This window comes from Temnothorax nylanderi, unplaced genomic scaffold (genome assembly GCF_030848795.1).
Source record: "Temnothorax nylanderi isolate EJ_2023f unplaced genomic scaffold, tnyl_v1.0 TNYL_tig0054_pilon, whole genome shotgun sequence".
In the NCBI taxonomy this organism is placed as follows: Eukaryota; Metazoa; Arthropoda; class Insecta; order Hymenoptera; family Formicidae; genus Temnothorax; species Temnothorax nylanderi.
The window spans coordinates 638722-651834 of NW_027249116.1; the positions used below are offsets into that span (position 1 = coordinate 638722).

The following is a 13113-nucleotide window of genomic DNA, read 5'->3' on the forward strand; positions in this document are numbered from 1 at the left end:
AAAGGAACTTTGCGCTAGCAATAAGCATCGCGCTTCGCTTATTAGCGAATAAATTTAGGAATCAATATATATCGCACTTGTATCCAAGGATGAGTTTGACCGAATTAATTTTTCGATTAATTTTTTTTAATCGACGATTACTTTGTCAAGTAACAAAATTTCAACACAGATAAAATATTGTAATTGTAACATTATTGTTTGAGTAAAATTATTGTTTGACATATATATAAAAAGAAAAATTAGAGGTTATCGGCGGCGAATTATATAGTTATAGAAATCTTGCTGCAAACAATTCCGCTTCTCGAATTAATTGTCGATTAAATTAATGAAGTCGAATTTTGGTTGAAATCAATATAAGATCTAAATCTACTTACCAGCTGTTACCAGCTTACATTGGCAGTATTGGCACTGTTGCTCGCCGCTCGGCTGCTCGGTCGGCGTCAACTTCGGGTGGAAGCCTTCAACGATTCACTTTCCTCGAGATCACCTACTCCCGCGGATACGAGCATCGCGGAAATACGGTTGACGAGCGCAAATTAACGCGACGCCGATTAACGCGACGATTTCCCGGCACTTCATTCGACACCCTCGGCGTACATTCAAGCCGTTCGAGACGTTTTAGAGAAGGAGAAACGCGAGAAACGCGGAGCGGCTTCACTCCGACCTCCGACTCCGCATTGACCAACGCAGCACGAAACAATATGGCCGATCGCTTAATGGATAATACATCGACGCGTCTCGCTGCTACTTTCTCACTGTACATTCAAATCGGCAAGATACGGAAAGACTATTTGGAAATTGTTGCGATTTTCATGACAAAACAAGTTATTGATTCGACTTACTTAAACGATAAATTTCTTCTTTTATTTTTGTGTATAATCAGAGAGAAGCCTTTTTTTAAATTAAAAAAGAAAAATTAGCCTTAAGTTAGCCGGAAAAATTTTATTTTTAATTTAAAAAAAGCCTAATCGATGCGTAATCGTTTGCTGATGATTGTTGGTCTAATTTTAGCGTTTGTTGGTTTATTATTAGTCTTAAAAACGAAAAAAAACGAAAAATTATCTCACATTAAAGTAATCGAAGATTGGTTTATTTGCCTACGACTTAAGGTTTATTTCTATCAATTTAAGGCTAACATCTATAAAACTGGCTATGAATACGGGCCTTAACATCGGCAGAAAATCGCGAAAAGATCAAGAAACATGGTGGTTCCCTTGATTTTATCAGTCGAAATATTTGCATTTTACTTTGAATATTAGAGATTAAATCAGTGTACAACAGCTTTAACGTGCACTGAGTGCGTACCAGCTCTGACAGTGAAAAACGCTATAAAGAGGATTTATATCTTATTTTTTCTTGCATAGATAAACAGAATGTTATCGGAAAGTCATCTAAGCATTTTGAGAAGAATCTTCGGAAAGATGAACGTAGAAACCAATTGTTGCAATTAAGAAGAAAGAAGCGCGAGCAAGTATTTGCGCAGAACAGAAATCTCGGTGGTTTTTCTTCGTCACCTGTTCTTATCTGGGTCATACCGTTGCAAAGTGACGTGGACATTGTTAATTAGTTACAGCAGATACAATTTAAAGAACATTGTATCTGCTGTAACTAACATGGACGAAACTGCTAATGTTGCTACTAGTCCAAATGGCATTATACATATTGGGTACGCTATAAAGCAGGAAAAGAACTTGTTTATTCTATTATTAGTGAGGTAAATTAAAAATTTGTTAATATTATATATATATATATATATGTATTTGTATTAATTTAGTGTTCCAAGACTGAAACAGTGGTTTTCTATCATCGTACCATCGATGGGTGACGTTTTAGCAACATTAGATGCAGCCAAAGTTGCTACCACGTTACTCTTTGTTACTTCTGTCGCGAGTCAAGCAAACGATGGTACGCAGAGATATTATAGGCGATTGAGACAAGGAAATTATCGTGTCTTGCCTTGCTCAAGGTTTACCTTCTACAATAATTGCAGTGCATAATATTCAAAGACTTCATATTAAGGTAAGTAATGATACGTTTAACACTTTATATAAAATTTACAAAGAGTAAACTCTTCACAATAAAGAATTGATTAATTTCTATATTTGCTCCAAAGATTTATATGTTTTAATATTTTATTGCTTTTCTTATGTCTTAATAAAATTTACATTATTTGTTTAACGTCTTAAATATTTAGTAAAATTATTTTTAATTGGATAAATAAGACCGTCACTCACAAATGGACGACCTTTGCGGAAATTTCTAGCAGATGACACCCAGATATGGGTGACATGGCACTCAAAGTGTTAAAAATCTTAGAATAGAATATAGAAATTAATTCATTCTTTATTGTGAAGAGTTTACTCTTTGTAAATTTTATATTGCGCATGTCAAACGTGTTACTCATCGATTATTGTTTGATACGTTTTAAACGGTAAAATAGAAACGTCAAGAGTATAAACAATCTGTGCAACATGCAATTTCAAAATGGATTTCCGAAGAAAAAGTTCTTGAATTGGACACTGCAGCCAATTGCTTAAATATGTTACGGCGTGCTGGATCACAAAAGCAAAGAAGTTTGTTTTACAAAGATATCTTTTGGCCGAGAAAGTCTCATTTGAATGTGATGGATTACTGGATATTGACTCGCATCTTTATATTTTTGGATTTTCACGTTCATCCATCAGCCGCACAAAGTATTTTAATATTCTTCCTTCAGTTGCAGAAAGTATGTATAAAAAAATAATATATATAGTTTTACATTTTTTTATTAATAAAACTAAAATGTATGCATACATTTAAACGTATATTTTCATTTTTGACAAATATTGAAAATCTTTTTATTATTTATGATATTTGGATTATTTTAATATGTGTGTGTATGCATACTTTTTTTCTATTATTTAGAACTAATATAAACATGCTAATTGCACCTAGAAATATTTTTTGATATATATTCTTTTATAATTTATGTTACAGCTTGCACCTGTTTTACAAAATCTTCAAGGTTCAAATAAAAGGTAAAGTTATATATTTCTTTATAATGCATATTTAGTGTTACTTTGGTTTTACGTGTAGTGTATATATGATATGTTTACATAAGTACAATAAAATAATTGCTTTATAGATTCGACAAAATGCCACGCAAGATTGCCGTGCCACCAGAAGAGAGCATCCCAGTTGTAAAAAGATTTATGAAACAGTTTGAAATTGAACCCTTGCGGAATCTATCGCTGAGCTTTTCTTCATTTTCGATCAGATCGACGATCCACTTCTTGTGTACGTTGTAAAATACAGCCGAGAAATCTTTATTCATCAAATGATCTTGTAATATGCCCTTCTGTTCAGCCTCAGTGCCAATAAAAGATACAGATAACGATACATTTATGGCTAATTGATAGGGTTCATAAAATTGCGGTTCCAAAATCATGATCGAGTCTAGAGCAACTTCCTCAGTGTTGCCGTAGTCAATGTAATTAACATAGGCCATTGTTTCGGTGAGACTAACGATTCTTCCTCTGTACCATTGACCGTCGTCTAAATATTTCGTTGCGTATAATAAATGTACCTCTGGCTCGAGTCTTTGACCAGAATTAGTGTAATACTGTTGAAGATCTTCCGACAGTTTAGTCTCAATATCCACGTCCGAATACCGTTGCAACCAGATATTGGTAGAATGATCCGCATACGACACCGAGACCTTGTGAGTTGAACTTAGAATAGGCATCGGACATACGGGTGGTATCTTCTCCTCAGTATTCATTATCCCATTGCCGGATAGATCGTATAATTTTACGATATAAGTCTATACGAACAAAAGATGGTAATATCCAAGAAAATGTTAATATTTATTTGAAACTTACTTATATATTTGTAACTGCAGCGTAAAATTTATACAAACCTGCTATTATTGACTTCTTCCACATAGACTAACACTTCTTTGCCTTCGAGTTCCTTCAATTGTTTATCTACGTTGGACGACGCTGGCACATCTTGTAGGGAGCATTCTAACGCTTGGTTCTGCATGACTACGAGCTCTCCAGGTAGAGCTAAAGCCTAGATCATTAGATTGTCATATTAATAATGGGAATTAATGAATATCAAAACTACAAGTTTCTTATTTATACATATTCATAATTTACTTATAATTTCAACAGTTCCAATATGACAATTTCGTATTGCAACATGATATATGGCATTAACTCGCATCGTGGAAGCAATAAAACCTGTAGAAATATTTGTAAATATCTGTCTATGTACACTCTCATCATTCAGGATTTCATCGTATGCCCCAGTATCAATGAACTTTACATCAAACCCGACGGACCGTGTACAGTTAATCACCACAGCTCGCTTCCATGTTCCATTTGTATAGACTAAACAACCCGTGCCAAGACATAACTTGCGAGTTGATAATCGCGGCATCACCTGATATTAACTTCTTATCAATAAGATTCGCTTGAGTTCATGCGAACGATCGTTAGGCTGAATGAGAAGGTACAAGCTCTTTTCAATGTTAAGTTATTGTTATTTTAGGAAATTTGAACATTATGATGAAACATTCATTATGATACTGTTACAATCAATTTTTAATTATTTATCTGTTAATACCATACATCGTGCAATGATATTTAAGACATTTTATTTTATAAAGTCGAAATTATAAATATTACTACAGTTTCAGAAAGTACGATTCGATTCATTCAGGAATGTTGGGCTAGATATAAATTTTGTTATAGGATGAACCAGATTCATGATGTTAGTCATTTGTGTTAACGATATATTAAATTTTTAAATACATGAATAAAATTCTTTTCCATCACCGTAATATATTATATTTCAGAATCAAAGTTCAAGAAATAATATGAGTAATTTCTAATTTGTTTAATTTTCGAATCTTAGAATTTGTTTAATCATTTAAGAAATTGAAGAAATTTCAATTTAAATTACAATTAAATTACAATTTAAATATATGGATTTTGTTGTAATTATTAAATAATGATATCATAGCTTGTGAATAAGACAAGCCGTTAGTTCATGGTTGTTAGAAAATGAGAAGTTACTTTTCTAATTTTCCATAAAGTTTATGAGCAATATATGACAGAATATGATTCGTGGCTGAAATGCATTTGTACTAAATAATACCTTTGTATCTTTATTAGCCATGTATTGATCAACAATGCTTTCACATTTTGAAGCAGATGGAAGCTGAACATAAAACTAGGTTGTATTTTTTACATTAGAAACTCTCGTTTTGAGAGTTTGGCCATTCAAGAGGCTTATGTCCACTCTTTCTATAACATTGAGTTCTTTTACTTCTGTATCATGTGTTTCTGGAGCTAAAATATAAAAAATATAATGTTTAAGTGTGTCAAATAATCTGGCATTTAACATATGAAATGCATAACTATTGTTATAAATGTGCATCGGAATATAAATGAATTTTGAAATAATTCTTACCACTGATTGTTTCAGTCGAGGTTTTTGTAGTAAAGGCTGCAAGATTCTTTTGCACCAAAATATTACTCACATCTTGTCCATCATGGTTTAATGAAATTATATATTGATCGTCATTAAAACTATGGAATATGCATTCGTATTTATCAGCACTGAAGCAATTATCGAGCGCGTTACTATCCACTTCAGACCAATTCGAGTTACTATTATTAGGTACGATATCTTTTAAGGAACACTGCACTGCTAATCTAGGCAGATGCATAAATTTCTTCTCGACAGAATAGATATTATATTGATCTACGATTGCGCAATTTCCAAAATCTATGTACTGAACTACGTATGCATCCTTCCACGTATCAATATTCACAACTTCCGCTCGATAAAGAGCTCTATCTTCAGAAAATATAGCTATAACTGCTGAACCAACCTAAAAAAAAGTTACACTTTTATTAACTCGATCACAGTAAAAACAAAGTAACACTAAATATGCATTATAAAGAAATATATAACTTTACCTTTTATTTGAACCTTGAAGATTTTGTAAAACAGGTGCAACCGTGTAACATAAATTATAAAGGAATATATATCAAAACATATTCCTTTATAATACGCAGATAAGAACAGGTGACGAAGAAAAACCACCAAGATTTCTGTTCTGCGCAAATACTTGCTCGCGCTTCTTTCTTCTTAATTGCAACAATTGGTTTCTACGTTCATCTTTCCGAAGATTCTTCTCAAAATGCTTAGATGACTTTCCGATAACATTCTGTTTATCTATGCAAGAAAAAATAAGATATAAATCCTCTTTATAGCGTTTTTCACTGGCAGAGCTGGTACGCACTCAGTGCACGTTAAAGCTGTTGTACACTGATTTAATCTCTAATATTCAAAGTAAAATGCAAATATTTCGACTGATAAAATCAAGGGAACCACCATTTGATCTTTTCGCGATTTTCTGCCGATGTTAAGGCCCGTATTCATAGCCAGTTTTATAGATGTTAGCCTTAAATTGATAGAAATAAACCTTAAGTCGTAGGCAAATAAACCAATCTTCGATTACTTTAATGTGAGATAATTTTTCGGTTTTTTTCGTTTTTAAGACTAATAATAAACCAACAAACGCTAAAATTAGACCAACAATCATCAGCAAACGATTACGCATCGATTAGGCTTTTTTTTAATTAAAAATAAAATTTTTCCGGCTAACTTAAGGCTAATTTTTCTTTTTTAATTTAAACAAAAATTAAGAACCAACAAACGTTCTAATTAGGCCAACAATCACCAACAAACGACCAACAAACGATTTAAAAAAAAAAAAATTAATAAAGTCGAAGTTGACCGGCTAACTTACGGGAGGTCTAATAGCCCACGGCCGACGGGAGTCGGGACGATGCGGCCAATGGCCATCTGTCGGCGTGTCGGCGCGGCGTCATGGCGTCAACGGCGCGCGGCGCCGCGGCGTCTCGCGGAAGATGGCGCGGCGCGGCGCCGCGTCCGTATTGACAGGTGTCTCGGCAAGCATGGCGACCAGTGTTTACGACAACTGATCGCGGTCGATCGAACTCGCGCCGTGTGCCGTGTCCCGGTTGAGTCAACGCACGGCTGTTTACGGTGTCGGCGGTGACCGCGTTTCTCCCGGCGCGACGTCGCGCGCACTCGAACGGTTTCCGCGCTCGTGACAAACGCAACGGCGCGGCGCAAAACCCTTCCGCGAACGGCGCACGCAACTCGTGCAGCAAGTGGTGCTCGTGCTGGACGGTGCTCCTCGTCGAGGATCACGTCAGGTGGTGGGATCCTCGCCTCGCTGGCCTCGCTGCTCGCTGGAGACTCCTCCAATACCATCGTCCTCGTTATCGTAAGTACCAACCTGCCAACCTGCCAACCTACATCGTTAATTAACCTGGGACCTGAGACTCGAGGCGGACGCGGCCGCGGCGTCGTCCCGTCACGCGTCCCGGCGCGTCCTCAGGTGCCGCGAATTTGACAGCGGCGCCCGGCGGCGGGGAGAGGCCATCTTTGAGAGGCAATCTCGTGTTCCTCCTCCGGTGTCGTTCACGCCAGCGAAGGAGGATCGCGATTACGCGAATCGTGTTACATAAAACCGGCCAGACGGCCGTACGCCGTGGGACGACGGCGGATAAGCCGACCGCGCGACGCGCGTGTAGGCAGGCCTTCCCTGCCTACCTGCCTACCTGCCTACCTGCCTACGTCGAGTGCATGCGCGCGCGCTTCAGCTCGCGAATTGTCTCACGATCTGAAGGCCGCGCCGGGCTCGTCTCAGTTCGCAAAATTTTTGTCCGTATCGCGATAAGTTGCCGTTAAATGGAGGCTCAAACGGAGCACTTTGCGATCGAGACTCCAATCTCCCACGAGTTTCTGACATCGACGAAGTATTTGCTAGCGATTACATTCGAATGACCATGTGACGAGTTTTGAGAGTTTCTTGACAAGCGCGCGTCTCCCGTAATTTTTCTTGCCGCTTGTGAAACGGAATCATTTTTGCACAATGTGTATCCTAAGCTGTGCGAAACGATTTTGCGCGATTTTTTAGCGATATTTGCACATTTGCGTTCGAGCTTGCGTTCCTCCGAAAACTTTGTTTAAACCCTCCCCCTTTCTCTCTTCTGATTATGAAACAGTCCTTTATATTAATTTAATATAACATCATTTTATGCTACCACAGTCGGTTGCCCTGTATTTTTTCGTGAAACGCAACTTTTGCCTCGACAAATCTGATTTTTGATTTGTAAATTATATTTATTTAAAAAATATCTTCGTGTTCTCTCGTATCTACTATGTAAGCTTACCGCTGCATTAAATTACTGTGCAATGCTATTATTAGAAATGTATAGAGAATCAAACAGAACGGAAATCACCTGTCGGTTCTGCCGCGCGTCATGTTATCTTATCATTATCTTCGTGGACAATAATAGGAAAAGTCATTGGTCAGGCGGTCACGCGACTACGATTGCGTACTTACTTACTCCATGGCACTACTCCCGTTCGGCATAGTTTCTCCATCCGTGGAAGAACGGTTGCTCCTGCGTGTCTATGTGTACGTAATTAAATTTATCGATCGCCGAGGGAGAGACGTCGCGCGTCGTGTCGCGGCGGCATTCGAGAATGCGAGAATGTACGTGGATCGCTCTCACGTTTGTCACGCGCCCTTTCCCCTTTTATTTCGCATTTCCGTCAAGCGTGTGGCAGCGAAAGAATGCAGTTCCGGCGTTGAATTGAAATATCCGTCATAAATAATTATACAGGATCGCCGCATCGGCGTCGGCGTCGGCGTCGGTCTAACCGCGTGTTCCTTCTGACATAGTTTCCCTTTCCCGAAATCGAAGAGACTCCATCTCTCCGTAATAGAGATAAATGATTAACAGTCTCTGCAGTCTCTTTGCAGTCTTTTTCAATTAAAATTATATTAAAAACGTTAAGTAGGTGTCGTGGTGATTATATCTTATGTTAATTTTTTATAATACCTATTCTTATAAATCAGATATACGAAGTCAAATTTCACTGTCATCCTTTTTCCACGATGCTGACTAATCTTTCGCTATATTACGCTTAAAATTTGACCGATTGCATCATTAGAAGTATACAATGTAATAACATGTTCTTTTAAATATTAAAAATATTTTTCTATAAACAAATAGCACGCGCTTAGCGCATGCATTGTTGTATTTTAATATGTTTGGAATTAAGCTCGGCTAAAAGCAATTAAATTCAAACATCGGTTCAGTATCTCGGACAAGTACCTTGCTCTGTCCATCAAATGAATTTCCAAGCGAATTGACCTACAGATTGGGCTTCTGCCCCATGATTGTTACATCGTCGCCGTCGCGCCGGCACTTGCACGGCTTTTATCACTTTTGCGCATAGCCAGAATATATAACGCGTTATAAAAGTCTCGGATGCTTTATATTTTTGAGGCTGATAAATTCTTAACCACGCCATACCGCGGTGTGATTAATTTACGTTTTTATTTATTGAAATGCTTGAAACGTAGCGTAAACTTTTCAAGTTATTTCATTCGAAGATAGCGGACAGATTGCAACGCGGTGAAAATAATTCTTGATATCTGTGATAACAGCCTCGTATCGTGTTAATTGTAAATTGTGATGATATTGGAATCGCGAGGCACAATCGCGATCGAGTTTGTTTCGCGCAACAATATTTCGCAAACTATAGCTCGTATTGCATCGTTGTAGAGTCCTATACTACGCTTTAATAGATGATCACGTAATCCTTGCCAGCGGCGCGGCTCTCGTCTCACCCGATTCTCACACAGACGCGATATTCCAGTTGGATGCAAATTATTGGCTCGGATCGACCGATATACTGTGATTATATAATACGCGTAAGTCAATACGCACATTCGTGTCGAAGAAACTCTCGTCGACTCTTAACAATTTGCAAGCGCGGTGTTTTCGCGATTCTTCGATCCTCGTGTTCGCTCGTCGTCAATTTATTTATAAACTGTCGACGTCATACCATATTACAAGACGTCGGACAAGATTGGAGGCTTAAAAGCGGAAAATCATTTAGATCTTGTTCTGGTTGTCCACCCGAAGGCCGCCAATCGCCGCGAATATCCGTGCTGCGCGCGGCTGCCGTTGTTAAGATTAATTATATGCCACAACAGCTTGAAATGATCTATTGTGTCTTAACGGCCGTGTCACACGCTCCAACCTTGAGTGTAAGTCGAGGGAATTGACCTCGAACCGGATCTGGAATCCTTTTTCTTCGGGGAAGGGTAATGTGGAATTATAAAAGGGTGGTAGGTCTTGCATGTCATGCTAAAAGTCCCATGCTTCGGGTCTAAACGAATTGCGACTGTACGGCGAATATTTTGTTTGAATGCCTATGCCATTTAACTCCAATCTCTTTTAAATATATATGTAAGCCCTAATGCAAGCTACGCTGCTGTTATAATATCGCGTACATACTTTCATATATTCCTCGTGAAGTTTCAAATTAAAACGTGTTTAACAGCACAAGTAACGGTTGTTTTTATTTTTCGTACACACATAAATACATTTATATATATATGTGTAAATTTAAATTATGTGTAAAGTTAATAGAAGCTGACTCGATCGTTAATCATAATTCTCTTACACTTTTAACGCGGTCGACGCGGATAGCGAAAGTTTACCGTCGCGCAAGAGGTTAGCGATTCTACCATCGATCATCTTGATGTTCAGCCCCGTTCCAAATTTATCAACCACTTTCATGCTTGATTCATCGTAATTAGCCGAAACATCTGAAATTGGAGCTTCGACAAAAATGTCCGTCACTCCGCCCCGCTGTTTATTTTCGTTACTTCCGATCCCGAAATCCTTGTAATCCTTTCCATTGCCAGTCTTCGTCCCAATTTTCAGTCCTACAAGCCTAAACGTGTCGTCCTTTTTCCTCATATTTGGCTCGAGATAAAATTCACTCCTCGGTAGTTTCACGCAGTCCTTGCCGCGCAATTTCTGCATCAAACTCGACGATCCGTCAGTTAATCTCTTGCAGAGCCGGATGTAATTTTTTCTCCCTCTCCAACGATTATCAACGACCCAGACCACGTTCTCGTCCGTGTCCTTCTTCGACGTGACACCGACGTCCAATCCGAGCTGCATACTCGTTTTGGTAAACTTATCTCTTAATGTATCCTTAATATCCGGGAGGTATAGGTGAAAAGTCGCGTTCTTCCTGTTTTCTTCTATCGCGTCTCTGGAACTCGAGCTCTTAACCCATTCCTCTTCCGACGAAAATTCTTTAGAAGCTTTACTCTCGCCTGATAATGCACCTTGTGACCATCTCGCTTGATTCGCGAGCTGGACGTTCGTCGAAATGTCGCCACGAATGGGACTTAACGGAAGATTCTTCGATTCGACTTTAGCTTGAAAACCTACGTTTAGTTTCGTTGGGTCTCTTATGGAGCTAATAGGTTTCGATACTACCAACGGATTCAAGGAGCCATCCAAAAATTCAAATTCGATTTCCCCGTTATCTCCGTGAATTTCATTCGGTATGCCAATAATATCAATGAGGTTGTTCAATTGTTCGGCTACATTTGTTGCTACTTTTCTAAGATCATGTGCGTTCTGAGAAAAATACAACTAAACTTAATGCGACTTATTGCATCGAGCAGTGTAATTTAGCAAAAAGAAGACTCACCAGCAATGGTAACAGGTACAGAAGAACCGTGAAGGGAAGAGCAAAACTAAGAGCGCCCATCTCGATTCGATCAAGCGACCGATCTGATCGTCAGACGAACTAATCCTTACTCCGATTTCTTTATGTACCCCGAGTAACGATTTACTCTTCGCAGCCGTCAGTCACGCTTTTCTATCAATTTTCATTTTAATGGCGCGTCGCATGTAATTTCGTTCATTTACGACGTATTGTCTGTACAAATATCATCTTTGCCATTTGACTTTGCTGCGGTTAGTAATTACCACTTGAGGGTCGTTCTTTAACTTAAACATAAAATTATTCTTTTATCGTAATAACGTATTTTAAATTAATTTTTTTTTTAAATAAATTTTTATAATTCCGCACTTAATGAGGAAATAGCTTGAATCTTTTCTTCTACGGGAATCTTAATGATATAGGAATTTATTATTCTTATTAGACTTGGTTATTAATTTCTCTTACTAATTATCCATGTGATTGCACAACATCGGAAATGTCTTCACGACTCTCAACGTAGCCCGCGAAATAATTTACCGACCAATATTATACCTTCTGCCGGGATTCATCGATTCAGCCGGATTTTCAGCTATCGGCGAGTTAATGGTGCGTGGCTTGAAAATTTATAGTGCGTATAATCGAAAGTTCGTGTTCGACTCTCTCATCTCCTTGCCTTGATGTATACTTACATCCTGTTCGATACAGCCCGTTTGATATACTACTACAAGAAAACACGTATTATATCACATCTTAGATATATTTATACATGTAGATCGAATTAGTTGAACATTATTATCGTTATTTGTAATTATCTATTGATAAATATAACCCTCTTGTGGCTATAATAATTTTCAACCCGTTAATATTTTCTTCTTTTACCTCATAATCTTATTATCGTAAATATAACGGATCTATTTTAATCCTAAACCAAGATATTAAACAAAGTTTCTACTTATATAAAGTGGGAATTTTTTTTAATTTATAATTTCTTTATCACAATTCTCTGCATAATTCTTTCAATACTCGAAGTAATGTGTAATTATAATTAACAAATTATAATTGTGGAATTTTCATTAAATCTGTGTGTGCCAAATAATATCAATTGATTATTATATTAAACTTTGTTGATAAAATGAGGACAAAAAATGTAATACTGATTTAATTATGGAATTCGAATCTTATATGCTATATCGCGTTCCACATTCTGCAACACCAATTATTCTACAATTGTATTATCGATAATTTTAAGAATATTATTTACGATAATCATTAATATTATTTTTTATCGGCATAAAAGGAGCGAGTTGAGCGCGATTGCGAACGTGGCAGTACGCCCACGCACGATGCCGTTTATAGTGGTTCTCGTTTGTATTTCCGGTCACGCGATTGTCCAGTCCTTAATTAATTGTCGCCGCGATCATCGACCGATCACTGGCATAGAAAGCTTGTCACGCATAAAATTCCCTCTTCGCTTCCTTT

At 37.7% G+C, this 13113-nt stretch overlaps 3 protein-coding genes and 2 long non-coding RNA genes across 7 annotated transcripts in view; 2 read left to right on the forward strand and 3 right to left on the reverse strand.

The window, feature by feature from the left end:
• Positions 1-677, reverse strand: part of LOC139772856 (apoptosis-resistant E3 ubiquitin protein ligase 1) — a 62584-nt gene extending 61907 nt beyond the window's left edge. The window contains exon 1 of the mRNA XM_071706822.1: positions 375-677. The gene's annotated coding sequence lies outside the window, so the exon portion shown is untranslated. The remainder of the gene's footprint in view (positions 1-374) is intronic.
• A 461-nt stretch (positions 678-1138) lies between these two features.
• Positions 1139-3378, forward strand: LOC139772865 (uncharacterized). Of its 3 annotated transcripts, none has more exons than XR_011718214.1 (6): positions 1139-1272; positions 1365-1666; positions 1775-2019; positions 2441-2725; positions 2977-3017; positions 3125-3378. It is a non-coding gene; the product is annotated as an uncharacterized lncRNA (long non-coding RNA). The 3 variants fall into 3 exon arrangements; XR_011718213.1 differs by having other exon boundaries at positions 1145-1297; XR_011718212.1 differs by having other exon boundaries at positions 1163-1666.
• A 1747-nt stretch (positions 3379-5125) lies between these two features.
• On the reverse strand, positions 5126-6775 carry LOC139772866 (uncharacterized). The gene is made up of 3 exons (XR_011718215.1): positions 5970-6775; positions 5458-5881; positions 5126-5336 (listed from the first exon to the last, which is right to left on the reverse strand). It is a non-coding gene; the product is annotated as an uncharacterized lncRNA (long non-coding RNA).
• A 141-nt stretch (positions 6776-6916) lies between these two features.
• Fak (protein tyrosine kinase 2 Fak) overlaps positions 6917-13113 on the forward strand; it is a 46894-nt gene continuing 40697 nt past the window's right edge. The window contains exon 1 of the mRNA XM_071706820.1: positions 6917-7309. The gene's annotated coding sequence lies outside the window, so the exon portion shown is untranslated. The remainder of the gene's footprint in view (positions 7310-13113) is intronic.
• LOC139772862 (uncharacterized) lies at positions 10366-12346 on the reverse strand. The gene is made up of 3 exons (XM_071706835.1): positions 12100-12346; positions 11620-11921; positions 10366-11546 (listed from the first exon to the last, which is right to left on the reverse strand). Exons 2-3 carry the CDS (start codon positions 11677-11679, stop codon positions 10569-10571), a joined length of 1038 nt encoding a protein of 345 aa, XP_071562936.1. The 5' UTR covers positions 11680-11921; positions 12100-12346; the 3' UTR covers positions 10366-10568.